At 31.8% G+C, this 20,722-nt stretch overlaps 1 protein-coding gene across 2 annotated transcripts in view; it reads left to right on the forward strand.

Moving 5' to 3' along the window:
* The first annotated feature begins 3,449 nt into the window (after positions 1 to 3,449).
* LOC110653281 (auxin response factor 2A-like) overlaps positions 3,450 to 20,722 on the forward strand; it is a 28,255-nt gene continuing 10,982 nt past the window's right edge. The window contains exons 1-8 of one of the 2 annotated variants that reach the window (XM_058144935.1): positions 3,450 to 4,857; positions 4,940 to 5,062; positions 5,218 to 5,330; positions 5,450 to 5,545; positions 5,827 to 5,883; positions 5,997 to 6,146; positions 6,274 to 6,358; positions 6,535 to 6,625. In XM_058144935.1, the coding sequence (XP_058000918.1) occupies positions 5,017 to 5,062; positions 5,218 to 5,330; positions 5,450 to 5,545; positions 5,827 to 5,883; positions 5,997 to 6,146; positions 6,274 to 6,358; positions 6,535 to 6,625 (638 nt within the window). In that variant the 5' untranslated portion in view covers positions 3,450 to 4,857; positions 4,940 to 5,016. The remainder of the gene's footprint in view (positions 4,858 to 4,939; positions 5,063 to 5,217; positions 5,331 to 5,449; positions 5,546 to 5,826; positions 5,884 to 5,996; positions 6,147 to 6,273; positions 6,359 to 6,534; positions 6,626 to 20,722) is intronic. The other variant, XM_058144933.1, reaches the window with a different exon arrangement.

Raw genomic sequence — 20,722 nt, forward strand, 5'->3', positions numbered from 1 at the left:
GGAAGGCCAGAAAAAAGATTCATCTGTACTGAAATCTTCCAAATCTACAGCCTGATCTGAAGATGGTTGCTCTAAAAACATACCATGTTGTGAATCTTCATCTTTCAATTCACTTGGTGTTGAAACATTGGAACTAGGTAATACACCTCACAACTCTTGCAAGCTGCTGGGGAAGAAAACCTGATTGGAAGTAATCTAACTCTAATTCTGTATCTGATGAAATCCATTTGGAATATTCGCCATCAAGATTCACAACAGACCAAAAGATTCTGTCAGAATCCGATATCAGAGAAGAAGAAGCAGAAGAAGAAGAAGAATCAATGGTGACTGATGAAAAACGACACCACCCTTTTTCCGAATTTGTGATCTAATGGATGCATTTCCACTGCAAGCGGCCCATATTGATCCTGGAAGTTCTCTTCCAGCGATTCTCATTGTTGATTTTCCTGCAACAATCACTGTTACATTGGATTAAGCCATTGAGTACAAGGAGAGCAAGCAACATTTGAAAGAAATTAAGAAAAAAAACAAAGATGTTGACATTCCAACATAGACAAGAGAAAATCACATCCAAAAAAAAATTACACCAAAAATCACCATTTTTAATTTGGATTGCTACCTAATAGAAACCTGACCTGTACCACCATTTTCATATAATACTTAAAAATTAATATTTCATATATTAAAAAAAAAAACATAAAATTAACTGCCTAGTATGATTCAACATTTTGTAATTGAGAAATTATTTTATACGATTGTTATGATACAACGAATAGATTTTAATTGTCGATGTAATTGAGAAATTATTTTATACGATTATTATGATACAACGAATAGATTTTAACTGTTGATTATAATGAGTGGTTAATGGCTTAAGCTTAAAAATACATCCAAATCTAGAGTGGTGGTGCTCAAAGGCCCTATATCAATATCAATTTCAATTTAATTAATTGATTAAAGTTTGGTCAATTAATTGGCCTTATTAATTGAGTTTCCTCCTGTGGTTTGTTTAAATTGTGAAGTGGATTGTTGGGCTGAGGATTTGTGTATATATTTAAAAAAAGATGAATTATAATTTAGTTTTTAGGCTTGAGAAAATTTATAGATTAGTTTTTATATTTTTAAAATTTATTTATTTAATTCTTAATATTGTAATGAATTTACGTATTAGTTTTTATCATTAATTTTAATAAAAATATTAAAATATCCTTTAATAGTATTAAAACAATTTAGTCCTTAAGATTTGATAAAACATATATATTAGTCTTTAAAGTTTAGTAAAACCTACATATTAATCACTGTATTTTTAAAACACACGTATTTAATTCTTGACATTTTAATAAATCTATATATTGATCACTCTGTCTAATTTTTCATCAAAATTATCATTAATTTTAAAAAATATATCAAAATGCTCTTCATTTGTGAATTTGAAAATGAAAGAAAATAGTTTCGTGGCAAATTAAAAATTTTAATTATTTTAATTTTTAATTTTGTAAATTACATTAAAATTTTTAACATAATTAATACTTAATTTTACAGAATAACTATTAAATTTGTATTTATGTTTTATTATATTGTTAAAATGTATGGATGAATGTGTAATTAATAAAAATATAAGGATCTTAAAATAATTAATTAATACTTTAATAATTATAGCTATTTACAAATTAATCCTTATATATTTATTAATTATAAAAATATAAAGGCTTGTCCATAAATAGTTACAATATTTAAGGAACATTTTGTAAAATATATGGATAATTTTGTAATTAATTAAAATTTTTAAAGAGCTTGAAAAAATTAATTCATAATTTTAATAATTATAATTTATAGTTACTAATATATAAATCTTGCTAAATATTATAGACTAAATTATTTTAGATTAAAAAATATAATAAAGGTATTTTTATCATTTTTTTTAAATTAAATACGAATTAACTGTAATTTTAATGATAAAGACTAATTTATAAATTTATTAAAATATAAAAAATTAAATAAATAAATTTAAAAAATATAAAAATTAATTTATAAATTTATTAAATTTTAGAAATTAAATTATAATTTTTTGAGCCACCAAATAATCATGTAATGAAAGTGGATTTTATTTTCTTGTACAATTATTAAAATGGAACCTTTCTATTGTGCAGCCAGGAAGCCCATGTCACATGGGCTGCCTAAGACTTCCATACTTCCGTGTATCCAACCCGTGGCATTGTATTCATCATTTAAGGCTTAATTTATATTTAATTCATGTTATTTTCTTTTTATATTTATTTATTTATTCATTTCAGTATAATTACTATAAAAATCACTTTATTTTTTCATTTTTACTTTATAAATTTCAAATCTAACCCACTAAATTGGATAAAATTATATTTAATAAAATAATTTAAGCTAAAATTAATAAAATTAAAAGAATAAATTAAATTTGAGAGTATTGCCTTTTTTTGGCCCTTAGCAATTAATAGAATTTAATATAATTTTTAAATAAAATTAATACAATATTTACTCTTTCTTACTTATTAGCACATAAAATTTTTAGTTAATTAACCTCCTTAAAATTTTAGAATTTTTTTTATTAAAATAAGATAAAAAAAATTGAATATTTTAGATTAATATAAATTGAAGTTCTATAATAATGTTATATTTTACTGATAAATTCAATAATTAGTGAAATTAACTTATTAATTATCACAAACACTTTCTTTTTTCACAAAAGGCAAATCAAATAGGTTATTTTTATATTTTTAATTATATAATTTATCACATCAATAATATTTCAAGACATTCTATCACATTATGACTAAAGTTTAAAATATTTTCATGAATAGAGAAATGTCTAATTATAATTAGTTTTTATCTTAATATATGTGGTTTGATTTATGAGAAATTATACAGTATTACTGTGATTTCATGTCAGCATCTAATATAAAATGATAAATAATTATTAGACATATAAGTATATATATAATTATTATTTAAAAAAAAAAACTCTAAGGCGATTATAAATTTTTGGACCTATTTATGTATACAGGTTCATCCATTAACACCTCTATATATATATATATATACTATTCAATTGATATTTCATATAAGATATTTTACATGAAATTATGGTGATACCATATAATTGCTCTTGATTCAGGCGGCTTGCTGTATTTGACCAAGTTGGGTGTGAATCCCATCATATGTAAATGAGTTTTATGTCACTATCTACTCCAAAATATAAAGAATCTGACAGCTGCAGCCAACAGCTAAGCAAAAACCACCCCAATAGAGCAACATCTAATGAATAGGTGCAGCCATGCATGTACATGGAGAAAGAAAAAAAAAAATAATAATAATACAAGAATCAAGCAATCTCCCCCACTAGACCCACTTGCATGTGACATTCAATGAATTGTCAAGATACACCCACATGCTTACATTACATGAATTTGGAAAACCCACCATCCCCTCTCACTCAGATATGCCCCCCTACACGTCTTCTTCTTTCACTGTTAATAATCTTTCTTTATACATTGAACTTTCCCTTCCCATCTTCTCCTATAATTAACAAACAAGGATTTCCATTTTCTCTCACATATCTTCTGTTCTCTCTCTTTCTCTGATATCTCTCAATGTCAATGGAAATGGTGGTTTCAAGTTTCTCAGAGGAGGTGTATCTTTCTTCTGCAATCTTTCTATTTGTTTGTCTATATCTTCTCTTGGTGGTTCTGGAGTCTCCTTGGAGCAATGATGCAGCATCTTGGTTGTATCAAGACTTTTGCTTTCCTTCACTTGCAGAAAAAATGACATCTGTGGTTGATTCTAGTTGCATAGCAAATACCAGCTGCTGAGAATGAAAATTCTCATCTTCTTTAGTTGTTGTGCTTGGCTAGCTTGATGCATTGGAAATAAAAAAGAAAATGGAGACTTGGGGAGCAATTTTGATCCATCAATCTTTCAAATACCATCCTCTCAGATCTTGCAGAGTATAACACATACGTATGTAAAGCATTAGGCCAGAGAGGATTTAATTTCATGATATTGACTCATGTAGCTTTTGTATTCAAAATCCAGCAGGCACTATTATTATTATTATTGTTATTAGAGTTTCTATTCTGCAACTTACATTTTAGCCTCCATTAGTTGCTAACTTTTGAATCAAATGACTTGCAAATTCTTGATCTTCAGTATGCAAACATTAATTACATGAAATGAGCTCGGTATTATTCTTAAAAAAGAAAAATCGATGATACTAGAATCGTTTCCAAGCATATGAATTCTCGAGTTTAAATCTTAATTGAAGTTGATATAATTATAAAAAGAAAAGTGAAATAGCTTCTTGAAAGGTCACAAAGATTCTGCACTAGTTTTCCATATATATGCTCGTTGACATTTTTTTATTTATTACAGTCAAGTGATATCATACATATTTTTTTAATAAAAGGGACTTCAATTAATCAAAGCACTGATCAAACAAACATATCAACTTTAATTTGTTAGTTTATGCTGAGTGTTCTATTGTTGATCTTGTAACTCTCTCTCTTTCTATATTAAATTTTATTAATTACTATAAGGTATAAATTTTAAATGAATTGATGAACTTTAGTTCAGTAGTATTGAGTCATCTCTAGAGCTAGAAGTTCTTGAATTTGAACTCCAAAGAAAAGAACAAAAAAATCCCTTAAATATATATAATCAAAGTCTACCTCGCAGATTATCGAAATCTAATTTATTTAATATCATGTGGAGATCATATGTATTTGAAAGGCTAGCCGGTGGCGAGGAAAATGCTAAACCACCCGCCTGCTCTGCTAGCCGGCATTGCGAAGACCTCAAAATTCTCGTCAATATTCCACTAAGAAAAAGGTATCTAGATTCTAGATTATATATATTAGAAGTTGACCTGATTTGACATATTTGCAAGGTGTTTTGACGTCTAATACAACAGGGTGATTACAGAGAGCTATTCTGACTCCCGAGTCGACGGCGAAATTAAAGCTGAGAGATAGTTTCAAGATTATAGATATGGAGGTGCTGAATGGTCAGGCTGCTAGTTCCACCGCCGTAAGAGGTAAAACTCCTGTGGACTTTGTTTTGTTTTGTTTTCCCGTGAATCTGATAAGATCTTTTTGGATTTGGTTCTTTACGTTGATTCCTCCTTTTGCTTTTGCGTATGTCTTTCATTTTCCTTTTCCACCATGATTGGCGGCGTCGCTTGTGATGCAGACGCTGAAACGGCACTTTACTCGGCGTTGTGGCATGCCTGTGCTGGTCCTTTTGTCACCGTTCCACGTGAAGGGGAGCTTGTTTTCTACTTCCCTCAGGGACACATTGAGCAGGTCCACTTCAATTTTCTTATATAAGAATTACAAAAAAAAAAAAAAAAAAAAACCTCTTAAATCATGTCTCTTTTTTAGTTCTTTTGTTGTGAATTTCTTATTATTAATAGTTGATTTAGGTAGAGGCCTCTGAAAATCAAGCAGTAGGACAGCAAATACCAAATTATAATCTTCCATGGAAGATCCTCTGTCGAGTGATCAACGTCCAATTGAAGGTGATTTTGCCTCATCTCCTCTCCTAATAGAATTGGGATTTAAGATTTTCTTTTTTCTTTTTTATTTTTTTTAAATTTTTGCTCGATGTTTAATACATATTGTGATTAAATTATAATACATATTGTGATTAAATTATCATTTGAAAATTCATCCATCAGCAATTTAAAATTACAATTAAAATGTTAAAGTTAAGATTTTTAATTATCCCACTTCATTAATTTGCAGCTTTAAGAGGGTTTTAAACTGAGATTACTAATGGTGTAATTATGTTTATGTATAGGTTGATCCAAATACTGATGAGGTGTTTGCCCAAGTGACACTGCTTCCTGAGCCGAAGGTAAATATATATATATATATATACATATATTATAAATGTGTTTGATTTATAAAGCATTGAAGCATGATCAGAAATTTAAACTATGGTAACTTAATTTCAATGGTGGGTTTCAGCAAGACGAGAACATAGTGTACGAGCCTCCCCCACCGCCACCAAGATTTCATGTACATTCATTTTCTAAGATACTGACGGCTGCAGATACAAGCACTTACGGGGGACTTTCACTGCTTAAAAAATATGCAGAAGAGTCTCTGCCACCTCTGGTTAGGTTTTAGCCCGCAATACAATAGATATATGAGTCACTAGCTATTCTGATTTCTTTAATTTAATTTAAACTTATATCTCCAAGTGATGAAATGTAAAAAAATCCATGCTTCTTGTGTATGGCAGGATATGTCAAGTGAGCCTCGAATGCAACAATTAGTAGCCATGGATTTGCATGGAAATGAATGGCCATTTCAACACATTTATCGAGGTAATTTGATCCTCTAAGCTTTGAGTATATATGAATTGTGCTTATTATTATTCGCAGTATTAAATTCTGGTTATGGAAAGGGACTCTATGAGACAGACATTGGAATACTTTGATTATTATTGTCTGAGTAATTACGCATGTCGTTTAATTAATTAACACGATAATATTAATGCCAGGCCAACCAAAAAGGCACTTGATTACAAGTGGATGGAGTGGGTTTGTTACCTCCAAAAGACTTGTTCCTGGTGATGCATTTGTATTTGTAAGGTTTGATGCATTCATTCTTATATAAAACCATTAAAATTTCATATATGCTAATCTATTTGGTTAATGTTTATGCATATGTTATATATATATATATATGCAAATGAATTTCATTAATGAAAAAAAAAAACAACCAAAAGAAAGTCCCTGATGAATAGATCCAATTCCATTACACCTAATCTTAGATATTTAACTTTTAATGGTGATGAAAAAACTCCTTAAAAGAAATGGTAAAATGTTAAATTTAGTTTCTGTACTTATTAGGAAGTTTAATTTAGTCTATTTTTAATTTTTTTATCTAATTTATTCTAAAAGTTTCCATTTAAGTTCAATTTAGTCCAAAATTTAAAAATTATGAGCTAAATTTCTTTTTTTTTTATTTAAATAAAAGATCAAGAAGTTTAATTTCTTGATTTTGAAACAAAATTTCTTGATTTAAGCCCAAAAATTAAGAAGTTTAATTTCTTGATTTTCTTTATTGTTGGGCTAAATTGAGCTTAAATTAAAATTTATGGGTTAAATTAGACAAAAAATCTAAAATGAGCTAAATTAAACTCCATCAATAAGTACAGTGATATAATTGAGCTTTAATTCCAAAAGAAATATTCAAAACACTAGAGCATCCAAAACGTAAAGCACAAAGTAATTTTTATACATATGTTGGACGGTGAATTCTTTAGAACCTGTGGAATAGATAGGGCAACATTATGATTTTGAGATGTCAGGATCTAATTAAAACCTTCATGATTCATATTTTCATTTGTATTAATGTCCTTTGGCGACAGAGTTTAATAGTTACACTTTTATATATAAAGTTCAATTATCAAGTAGAATGCAATTAAAAGTGAAAATGTCAAGTGATTTTTCAGGCAAAAATTTTATAACTCAAATGTCAAATAGAATATAACTCAACTTTTCTGGTAAAAGCTAGGTATTGGCCAATCTTCTTTTAAAAGTAAGGGAAACAAATATGATAGCAAATTACTGCATGTAAAACATATCTGTTTCTACCAATTTGATGTCCCAAAATATGTCCAAGAGGGGGGTGACTTGGACTTTAAAAATAATTTTCGGTTCTTGCTCAAAACCTTTGAAAATTGCAGCTAGGTTCAACTCAATTGACTAATGTGAAATATGAACAATACAGCTCTATTGACAAATTGGTTCAAGGTTAAGCTATATGCAATCAGTATACTGATCTAACATTTTATATCAGCATTCAGTAAAGATATCAGTAATCTGGATAAATTTTTAACACAGCAACCAGAGCAGTATACCAGATATACTAACTGACAGCAGATCAAACAACAAGAAGATTAAATCATATATCAGCAGATTTAGCAGTAAAAGCAGATTTAGCAGTAAACTGATTTTCTCAGATTGCAGTAAGATTACCAGCAAATGGCCTCAACTTTCATATCAGCAAAATCATATCAATCATAAAGTTAAATTGCATAAATGTAAAGAGCAAGGGTTGAGAAAATGAACACTGAAATTTTTATAGTGGTTCGGCTTCAACTAGCCTACATCCACTCTCTCAAAGATCCCACTTTGAGTCTTCACTTCACTATTCTTCTCTTTTAAAGGCAAGAGACAAAAGCCCTTTACAAATCTTCTCACCAAAGCTTTTATAAGTAGCTTTACACTTCTACCAAGTGTTATCCCAAACACTTTTCACAACCAAGCTTCAATAGGTACTTGAATGATCTCTCATAAATGATAATAAAGTGTTTAAAACTCACTCTCACTCAATACAACAGAATCTATAAAGAAGAGTTGAGTAAATAAGCCAATGATGAGCAATAAAACACTTTGAGCACTTTGAATGAAAGCTTTTATGATTTTGAACAGTAGAGGGACTTTCATTTAGTGCAAAATGGCCAAAAGAAGGTGTATTTATAGCTTTGGAACGTTTTTTACCATTGGAGAACTCATTTGAACGTTACAGATACGAATTTCAAGAAAATAGCCGTTATTTTGTCGTTTTCTACGATGTTGTGCAGAGTTGAGACAGATAGCATACTTGAGAAAATAGCAAACCAGTTAGCATACTAAAATAAGTAGCAAACCAGTTAGCATACCAGGAAAACTTTTCTGCATAACTTTCAAAACTATAAAACTTCACACCAAATCATAGTCAAACACTTTTTAGGCCAATAATGATGTTTAAAAAAAATCTTTTGAGGGATTGAAAATAAGCATCATTGACTTTTACTCCTCAATTTTTTTCACAAGTAATCCCATCAATAAAACTTAACTTCTATACTATGTGTACCTTCAATTCTGATTTTCAATGCAGCCTTAGAAGGTAGCCTTTTCTTCTTTTATCTCCTTTGATTCGTCTTGTGTTATCCTTTAGAATGTCATCCTTTATTCAGAAGCACGAATCCATCATAAAATCCTTGTGTCTTTTTCTTTGAGATACATAACACTTAAAACAATGTTAGTTTGATTCTAGTTGAGTTTTGGTATCATAAAAATCTATGCTCCTTTGAGCTTGTGGGGTCAACAATCTCCCCCTTTTTGATGATGACAAAACTCAATTGAATCACCATGTAAATGTTAATAAGTGTGAGTATATGTATGAATGTATATGTGAGAATAACTCCCCCTATGTATGTGCTTATATCAACAATTAATCACAAATAACTCCCCCTTAATAATTTCAGTGAAATATTCATAAGCATTTTCTTAAGGAGTCAAGTGTGACTAAAGATACTAACTAAATATGCACAATATGCTATGCACACTAATCACAAACTATACATCATTCACAATATGCACACTATAATATGCACAATATAAAGTTATATCAACAATATGCTATTCACAAACTACATCAATCACGAGTAATCACAAACTATATGAATCACACATTATACCATCAAGATTACTCATTTATTTTCTCCCCCTTTTTGTCAGCATCAAAAGATAATGGGAGAAATCATGCACATGTGTATAAATCAAAATTCAGTTTAAGTGCAGTGAATAAACAGTCAAAATAGTAACTGATATAGCAGACTAATTTAAAGTTCAGAAAAACCAAAAGTAGCAAACTAAGTAGCAAACTAACAGACAGACTGTTAGACAAAATTCAATCAAAATTCAGTTTATCCTTTCACCCTAGAGCTTCTGTGGATTGGTTTTGGAGCAGCCATTTTCAGCTTTTTCGGCTTAACAGGTTTATCACTCAAGGTTTGAAGAATTTCAAAGACCAATTCAGCCTCGGTGTCAAGGAATAATAGGCCCACTGCTAACTCGATTCTGGCATAGTACCCATTCTGCTGTGGACTTTTTACCAGTTTTAGCCTTTTTGCCAGATGGTTTACCAGTTTCCTCTTTTTGCTTGCTTCTTTGTTCCTTTTGGGCTGTTTTTCCCTTTCCTTTTGCAGGAGCAGCAGGAGCAGGGGTCTGTGGTTCTGCCTCGGATTCTGAGTCACTCATATCCTTCCCACTTCCTTCTTTGCTGCCTCCATTACCATTCTCATCATCAGAATCATCTTCATCTTTTTCAGCTTCATCTTCTTCCTCTTCTTCCTTTTCTTCCTCTTTCTCTTCTTTTTCTTCTATTTCTTTCTCTTCCTCTTCTTCTGTTTCTTCTTCTTCTTCTTCTTCTGTTTCCTGTTCTTCCTCTTCTTCTTTCTCTTCCTCTTTTTCTTTTTCTTTCTCTATTTGAGGAACAGAACCAGTAGCAGCCTTACTGGTTTCTCCAGCCTCAGTGGTTGAAATACCCAAATGAACTTTGTGAAGGAACGGAAGCGTGAAAAACACAAGTTTATACCATTGAATTCAAAAATTTTCACCTAGGGTCACATGCACCATGCAAGATTTATTTTTATCTATTTGATTTCAATGATAAACAACATATTAAAACTCTTTTAATATGTTTTTGGATCTGTATTTGCCATTTAAGATTTTAAAATTGATCAGATTAATTTTAGAACCCTAGATTAAATCAAGAACGATTACACTAACCTCTTGATGCACTGCAGCGTGTCTGCGCCTTTGAGATTCGTCTTCAGGACACCATATGTTGTCCCTCTAGCGTGTCCACACCAAGAACACCTATGGCAGCCCTTGAATAGCTTCTAAAGCTTTTTCTATTAATTAGAAAATCAAGTTCTGCCTTTTAAGAGATTAAAGATGTAAACAGGACACTAGAAACAATTTCTAGTGTTCTTAATTCAAGAGATTGATGGCTAATCTCTTTGAATTGATAAGAGATGAAGAAGAAGAGATAAAAACCCTCAAAGTGGCGTGACAAAGGAGTGTGGCTGCTGGTTATGTTTTCTTTTCATAACCACACTTAAATAGCTAGGTTAACACATTAAACCCTAGCCACATGTCACCTTTTGATTAGCTCTAGGTTTAAGTGACCCAATCACATTGTGCCAAGTGTCAAACCTATATTTAATCTTGATTTTAATCATCTTACATGATTAAAAAACATTTGGCAAGCTTATGTGTTATGCCATGTGTCACCATCTCATGGTGCCACGTGTCACACTGCAAAATGACCAAAATGCCCCTGTGTCTTAATTTTGAGTTCTTAATCCAAAATAATTATTTTCTTCTTCTGATTAATTTATATCAAATATAAATTAATTAATTAATCTCTATTAATTAATTTCTCATTAATTAAATTTATATTTAAACACTTTAAATATAAATTTAACTTATATTATACATCCAATAATCTAGATTTGGTTTCAAGTCATGCTAGGGACTTTGCAATCTAATTGCAAACCAAACCTATTTAATTAATCAATTTAAACTCTTTAATTAATTAATTAAATCATATTTAATTAGGTGAAAACTTGTGTATGTGTGTGACTTACTAGGCTCATCACTAATTGGCAATGAGACATGATATCAACTCTTAATATCATCAGAACTCTTTCTTACCATAAATGATTTCTCTAAATCATTTTATGAACCTCATAGACCATGGTTAACACCTAGCATAGCATGCCATAGCCACCCAATTAGTAATAAGGTTTACCTTAAATGAACCTATAATCATATGTTACCATGCACTAGAATCTCTCTGTTATAAAATCCCAACTCAAGCTGGAGTCATGGTTTATGTCAAACTCCATTTGCTATGAATATTATGTTCTCTTTTAATTCCAGTTCTTGATTAAAAGGATTTTCTCATCGAAACTCTTTCGAATAAATCTATCTGTCTGGCCAGAACTTGAAACATCAAGAACAATTAAATGAACATAGGATTTTATCTCTATTTACTTAGAGGAATAGATTCCTTCTTGATCAACACCTACCTCCATATATAACTAGCGTGAGCCAACACATGCCCATATACCCATACATAGTACAAGTATGAAAGCGATCAAACTCAAACTACCTATATACAAGATAATCTGCTATCTCAGGTCTAAAGATTATATACACTGATATGATTTATGACAAAACATTGACAAAAGTAAACTCCATGTGCTTGTCATAAGTGTCACTGGTTCGGCCTACTTATCATTTATAAGTGCCTATCATGTTTGTCATATGGCATGAGACTCACCATTCCATCTTATTTATATCTCATATAAATAACTTGGGAACAAACATGAATACAATCTTTCTGGATAAGTCATGTCCTTATTATGAAGTATCCTCGATTGTGAACCTATTTATGATACTTTGTGCTAGAAATATTGTCACTCATATTCTTAACAACTTAAGAATAATATTTCTAACAAAATATCAATGGACCTTTTCTATTACACATAAATATATTATGTAAACGGAAAAGTGGAAATGCCTTTTATTAATAAAAATATATACAAGATACATACTAAATGATATGCTCTAGGGCATACTACTAACAATCTCCCACTAGCACTAGAGCCATTCATTACAATACCTTAGACCCATCTTCTCAAGATGTCAGTCTAACTGAGCTTGTGACAAAGGCTTAGTGCATGGATCAGTTGAATTTTTTCAGCTGATGTTATTTTTCTGCATGGCTATATCGCCTTTGCCCAACTATATGTCTGATAATGTGGTAGTGCCTTTCTATGTGTTTGGATTTTGGGTGAGACCTTAGTTCCTTAGCTCAGATGATCGCTCCATTGTTGTCACGATTAGTGGAACCGCCGACTCAATGGAAGGAACTCTCGTAAGTTCTGTCACGAACTTCTTTATCCAAACAACTTCCTTTGCGAGATCGATGCAAAGAATATACTCGATCTCGTAGTGGAATCTGCAATGTGCTCGCTTGGAACTCTTCCAACCGATCGCACCTCCATTACAAATGAACACATATCTAGAGGTAGACTTTCTATCATCAATATCGATTGGAAATCGAGAATCGATAACCATCCAATTGCAAGTCTCCACCTCCATAAATCAAGAATAAATCCTTAGTTCTTCTCAAGTACTTAAGGATATTCTTGTGACTATCGATGTTCCAAACCCGGATTGGATTGATACCGCTAGTCAAACTAATAGCATATGCGATATCCGGCCTAGTACACAACATTGCATACATTATACTTCCAATAGTCGAAGCATATGGAATCCTAGCCATCTTATCTCTTTCTTCAGGTGTCTTTGGAGACATCTCTTTAGAAAGATGGATACCATGTCTCACTGGTAACAATCCTCTCTTGGAATCAAGCATGTTAAACCTCTTTAACACCTTTTCCAAGTATAGACTTTGGGATAAACCAATTATTCGTTTCGCTCTATCTCTATAGATGCGAATCCCAAGAATATAGGTTGCCTCCCCTAAGTCTTTCATGGAGAATGTATTTGACAACCACACCTTTATAGTCGTCAAAATACCTGTGTCCTTACACATCAACAAGATGTCATCCACATATAAGACAAGGAAAGTGATAGCACTGTCACTAACCTTCTTATATACACATGGCTCATCCTCATTTTTGATAAAACCAAAGGATTTAATGGCTTCATCAAAACGGATGTTCCAACTCCTTGAATCTTGTTTCAACCCATAAATGGATCGCTTTAGCTTGCATACCTTGGAACCATTTTGGGATTCAAAACCCTTAGGTTGTTCCATGAAAATGTTTTCTTCAATGTATCCATTGAGAAAAGCTGTTTTGACATCCATCTGCCAAATCTCATAATCATAGTACGCAGCTATTGCTAATAAAATCCTAATTGATTTAAGCATGGCAACAGGCGAGAAAGTCTCCTCATAGTTGATTCCTTGCCTTTGGCGAAACCCTTTCGCTACTAGCCTTGCTTTATAGGTCTCTACCTTTCCATCAGAACCAATTTTCTTCTTGAAAACCCATTTGTTCCCTATAGGTACAATACCTTCAGGTGGGTCAACAAGATCCCAAACTTGATTCTTATACATGGAATCAATCTCGGATTTTATAGCATCAATCCATTTTGAAGAGTCTATATCTGATATAGCTTCTTCATAGGTAAGTGGATCATCTCCATGATCTACTTCTTCATGAGTAGACAACTCTTGTTCTTCTTCATGAAGAAAACCATATCTCACTGGTGGGTGAGATACCCTGGTTATTCTACGAGGAACAGCTGTAGATGTTTCATCAACGGGTATAGGTTGACTAGATGGATCTATATCCATCTGATCTGTTGGTTGGTCAGAATTCTCCAATTCTAACTCTATTTGCCTTCCTTTGCCTCCTTTTTGGACAAATTGTTGTTCAAGAAATGTGGCATCTCTACTTATCACAACTTTTGTGAAGTAGGCAAATAAAATAATATCCAAAACTATCTTTTGGATATCCAACAAATCGACCTTTTTCTGATCTGGTCTCCAATTTATCGTTGTTCACTTTTTGATATAATTTGGACAACCCCAAATCATAACATGCTTAAGACTTGGTTTTCTTCCATGCCATATCTCATAAGGTGTGGAAGAAAGCGATTTTGATGGAATCCTTTTGAATATACAAAGTGATTCTAATGCAAATCCCCAAAGGAGATTGGCATATCAGTATAGCTCATCATACTACGTACCATATCCAATAGGGTACGATTTCTCCTTTCAGATACACCATTCAGCTGTGGCGTTCCTGGAGGAGTCAGCTGAGAAACAATGCCATGCTCTCTCAAGTATTCATCAAATTCAGTACTCAAATATTCACCTCCACGATCTGATCGAAGAGCTTTAATATTCTTTCCTATTTGATTTTCTACTTCAGATTTAAATTCTTTGAACTTTTCAAAAGATTCATGTTTGTATTTCATCAAATACAAATACCCAAACCTTGATTTATCATTAGTAAAGGTAATAAAATAATGAAAGCCCCCTCTAGCCATTTCTTTAAATGGACCACATACATCACTATGTATTAGCTCCAAAATATTTTCAGCTCTTAGTCCCTGTCCAACAAAGGGTGATCTAGTCATTTTGCCCTGAAGGCAAGATTTACAAGTTGGAGTAGGCTCAGAGTCCAATAAGGATAGAATCCCTATTCTCTCCAATTTTGTAATCCTATCTTCTACAACATGACATAACCTTAAGTGCCAAATATATTTTGAACTTGAGTTGTTTTTCACCACGGCATTGCTTTCATTTAGATTGCTATACTCTGGCCAGTGGAAACACTTTCTTACTGCTAATGGAAACACTTTCTTATTGGCAATGGAAACACTTTCCTATTGGCAGTGGAAACACTTTCCTTTGCCTTCATCAGCTTTAGTCTTCCTTTTCTGTTTAGCTATTTTCTTAGAAGGACCAGGAATCTGAGGTTTCTTTTTCTTATTGCCCTTCTTCTTGTTGGACTTTCCAACAGAAGAAGATGCAACCAAAGCTAACTCTTTTCCTTTATTGCCTGGCATATTCTTTTGGGCAATAACCAGCATGTTGAGTAAACCAGCTAAGGTGCATTCCTGTTGAGTCATATGGAAATTTGTCACAAAATTTCCCAAAAGACCTGTGAAGGGATCAAGGATCAAATCCGTCTGTAGTTGGAAATCCATGTTGAAGTCAAGATATTCCAACCGCTCAATCACCGAATCATCTTGTGGACATGATCCCCAACATTTTGTCCTCGACATCCTCATGCGAATACCGCCATATATCTCATACCTAGCATTCCTGCTGTGCTCACCATACAACTCTTGTAGGTGAAGGAGGATCTCACTCGCACTCTGCATGTTCTCATGTTGCTTCTGTAACTCATTACTCATGGAAGCAAGCATGTAACACTTAGCTCTCATATCATGCTCCTTCCACTTGTCCAAAGTTTCATGTTCCTCTTGTGTGGCCTCTGGAGGTAAGGGACCAGGAACATTTGAATCTAGAACATATCCTATATGTTCAAGGTTCAGACAAGTTTCAAATTTCTTAGCCAATCGCAGATTAGGTCTGTCAACCTCATTGTGATCAAGTATGCTTGCATGGATATTGGTTGTTGTTGGTTGTTGTGTGCTCATTTTTATCATAAAATTAACTTCAGAAAATAAAAATATTAATTAGTAAATTTATCATGTAATTAACAAAAATGATTATGGTCTTTTTTTCAAATTGTTACTCCCACTAACTTAGATAATCCTACACTTCGATAGTAGAAAACTAAATCCTAGTTGGATAGATTTCTAGTGGGTGATTGAATTCTTATAATTCTATTGATCATCCTCGTACATCCATTATTGGAATTACAATAAACTATAAGTGAGCAACTCTTTGCCCATCACATCTCATGTGAGGTTCAATCCTTTACCTAGCCCCTAATGCTCAAAATCTCGTGTACATCCATTATTGACTTATCTTGCATTAGTTAAGTTGATCCCATTGAGCGTAATTATGCAAATAATTTTAATGTCCTCAGGTACATCCAATATTGGCCACTAAACCATTTACATATTTACAACATCTCATGCTTAATAATTATTCTTAAGAAAATCTCTTAAATAAATTGCATCTTATGCAACTATTTAAAATTTCTTAAAATAATTGCCCCAATGGAGGGCCTATGTTATAATTACTTTAATTATAGCATTTCCAACTTAATCATTTGTTTGGAAGATTTTATGGTCATTCTATTTACTATTAAGGTCTTACTTTGCACATTATCCATTTAGCATGCATATATCATATAATTGCATACATTCCCATACATCTCATGCATTCATGGATAAGCAGTAAATATGGTATGATCATGGACTTTCTAAGGGATTCAATTCGAGCCACCAAGAATTGAATCAGGCATTCATAGGTGCATTTCATTCATTCATTTTACAGGAGTTGCTGAAGGAGTACATAATCAACACTTGATCTTGAATTCCTCCCACTGGTCCCACCAATGCTCTTGACCTCCTTGAACTTCTTGCAATCCAATATTACATAGTAATCCCATGCATACCAAGGCGAATTTACAAGAACTTAAATAAATGAAATTACAACCCAAAAATTATTACAAACTTAATAATACATGCCCAAAATAAATTAAAATAAATTAATTAATTTATAATCCCAAAGAAACATAAAAGAAATAAATCTAATCACATTGGTCTTTTATAGTCCATGATCATCCATCATGCATATCACTATTTAACAATTAAATAAAACATACATACTTAAATTAAATTGAATATCTCATATTCAACTTAAAAATCCAGATTTGAATATGATTCAAATAAATTTAAAAATTCAGATTTGAATCTCATTCAAACAAATTTAAAAATTCAGATTTGAATCACATTCAAACAATTTCAAAAATTCAGATTTGAATCACATTCAAACATTTTTTAAAAAATCAGATTTGAATCACATTCAAACATTTTTTAAAAAATCAGATCTGAATTTTATTCAATCAATTTTAAAAAATCAGATTTAAATATGATTCAAACAACTTTAAAAATTCAGATTTGAATCACATTCAAACAACTTTTAAAATTCAAATTTGAATCACATTCAAACAATTTTTAAAATTCTGATTTGAATCATAATTTAATTGTGTGATAAAAACTACTAATTAAACACTTTAATTAGTCAAAGAATAGGCCTTAGATCATACAACAATTACAGAATTAAAAGCCAAACCTTAAACCACCCATGGAAGCCAAACCATGCGCACCATTGATGGTATTTTTTTTAAGTATGCCGCCAACTTGCTTTGCAACCAGCAATGAACATTTGATCTCATGATCAAACACACAATTAAATCATATAATCAACAATCTAAATGGCAAATATAGTGGCTCTGATACCAATTGAAGGAACGGAAGCGTGAAAAACACAAGTTTATACCATTGAATTCAAAAATTTTCACCTAGGGTCACATGCACCATGCAAGATTTATTTTTATCTATTTGATTTCAATGATAAACAACATATTAAAACTCTTTTAATATGTTTTTGGATCTGTATTTGCCATTTAAGATTTTAAAATTGATCAGATTAATTTTAGAACCCTAGATTAAATCAAGAACGATTACACTAACCTCTTGATGCAATCGCAGCGTCTGCGCTTTGAGATTCGTCTTCGGACACCATATGTTGTCCTCTAGCGTGTCCACACCAAGAACACCTATGGCAGCCCTTGAATAGCTTCTAAAGCTTTTTCTATTAATTAGAAAATCAAGTTCGCTTTTAAGAGATTAAAGATAAACAGGACACTAGAAACAATTTCTAGTGTTCTTAATTCAAGAGATTGATGGCTAATCTCTTTGAATTGATAAGAGATGAAGAAGAAGAGATAAAAACCCTCAAAGTGGCGTGACAAAGGAGTGTGGCTGCTGGTTATGTTTTCTTTTCATAACCACACTTAAATAGCTAGGTTAACACATTAAACCCTAGCCACATGTCACCTTTTGATTAGCTCTAGGTTTAAGTGACCCAATCACATTGTGCCAAGTGTCAAACCTATATTTAATCTTGATTTTAATCATCTTACATGATTAAAAAACATTTGGCAAGCTTATGTGTTATGCCATGTGTCACCATCTCATGGTGCCATGTGTCACACTGCAAAATGACCAAAATGCCCCTGTGTCTTAATTTTGAGTTCTTAACCCAAAATAATTATTTTCTTCTTCTGATTAATTTATATCAAATATAAATTAATTAATTAATCTCTATTAATTAATTTCTCATTAATTAAATTCATATTTAAACACTTTAAATATAAATTTAACTTATATTATACATCCAATAATCTAGATTTGGTTTCAAGTCATGCTAGGGACTTTGCAATCTAATTACAAATCAAACCTATTTAATTAATCAATTTAAACTCTTTAATTAATTAATTAAATCATATTTAATTAGGTGAAAACTTGTGTATGTGTGTGACTTACTAGGCTCATCACTAATTGGCAATGAGACATGATATCAACTCTTAATATCATCAGAACTCTTTCTTACCATAAATGATTTCTCTAAATCATTTTATGAACCTCATAGACCATGGTTAACACCTAGCATAGCATGCCATAGCCACCCAATTAGTAATAAGGTTTACCTTAAATGAACCTATAATCATATGTTACCATGCACTAGAATCTCTCTGTTATAAAATCCCAACTCAAGCTGGAGTCATGGTTTATGTCAAACTCCATTTGCTATGAATATTATGTTCTCTTTTAATTCCAGTTCTTGATTAAAAGGATTTTCTCATCAGAAACTCTTTTCTGAATAAATCTATCTGTCCTGGCCAGTAACTTGAAACATCAAGAACAATTAAATGAACATAGGATTTTATCTCTATTTACTTAGAGGAACAGATTCCTTCTTGATCAACACCTACCTCCATATATAACTAGCAGGAGCCAACACATGCCCATATACCCATACATAGTACAAGTATGAAAGCAGTATCAAACTCAAACTACCTATATACAAGATAACTGTGCTATCTCATGTCTAAAGATTATATGCACTGATATGATTTATGACAAAACATTGACAAGAGTAAACTCCATGTGCTTGTCATAAGTGTCACTGGTTCGGCCTACTTATCATTTATAAGTGCCTATCATGTTTGTCATATGGCATGAGACTCACCATTCCATCTTATTTATATCTCATATAAATAACTTGGGAACAAACATGAATACAATCTTTCTGGATAAGTCATGTCCTTATTATGAAGTATCCTCGATTGTGAACCTATTTATGATACTTTGTGCTAGAAATATTGTCACTCATATTCTTAACAACTTAAGAATAATATTTCTAACAAAATATCAATGGACCTTTTCTATTACACATAAATATATTATGTAAACGGAAAAGTGGAAATGCCTTTTATTAATAAAAATATATACAAGATACATACTAAATGATATGCTCTAGGGCATACTACTAACACTTTGATTTTAAACAATTCTTCCACAATTTTGTACATCAACATCAAAGTGCCATCAACTTTAGAATCAAGAGCATTCATAAGAACAGTTTGAAAACTTCTAAATTTCTGTAGCTCTCCAAGTTCCATTTCAACAAATTCCCTCAAGTTGTTCACTTCCTCCAAAATTCCTTCAACATTAACAGTACCGCTTGCACTATCTTTGGAACTAGCACCTTGTTCAAATCTAAGTTTTCTGCCATCATCATCTTTTTGCAAACTTGTAATTAGGATCATATTGGTCCTAAGTTTCTCGGTTTCCAAAGGTATTCCAAAGTCTCTAAACAGACCATTAAGAAGATGGGCATAGGGTAGCTTGTAAGGTGGTTTCCATTTCATGATTTGCTTCAGCATAAAATAGGCAAGATTAAATTCAATTTGGTTCACAATATGCCAAATTATGCAGAGATCAAGGGTACTCAAATAGTTTGGACTGCCAGTTCTACGATTCAACACATAGATGATAAAACTATGAAGAATTTTGATGTGTTGATGAGCATGGGTAATGCTAGTCTTATCCTTTACTTCCCCTTTAAACACTTCAGCCTCAAAATCTCTTTTATTAAATCCACCAACAGCAAAAACATCTTTGTGAGAACAAATTTTATTCCCACTGTTTGGGATTCATAGGGCTTTGGCTAATCTAGCAACCGTTACTTCATAGACTTTCCCTTTCATTTTCACCTTAAAGGATTCATCTTTGTCAGAATCATCAACCCTTAAATTCTTATAGAATTCTTGAACTAAGTCCACATATACTCCTTCAGTGTCAGAGCACAATCTA

This window comes from Hevea brasiliensis, chromosome 1 (genome assembly GCF_030052815.1).
Source record: "Hevea brasiliensis isolate MT/VB/25A 57/8 chromosome 1, ASM3005281v1, whole genome shotgun sequence".
Lineage (NCBI taxonomy): Eukaryota > Viridiplantae > Streptophyta > Magnoliopsida > Malpighiales > Euphorbiaceae > Hevea > Hevea brasiliensis.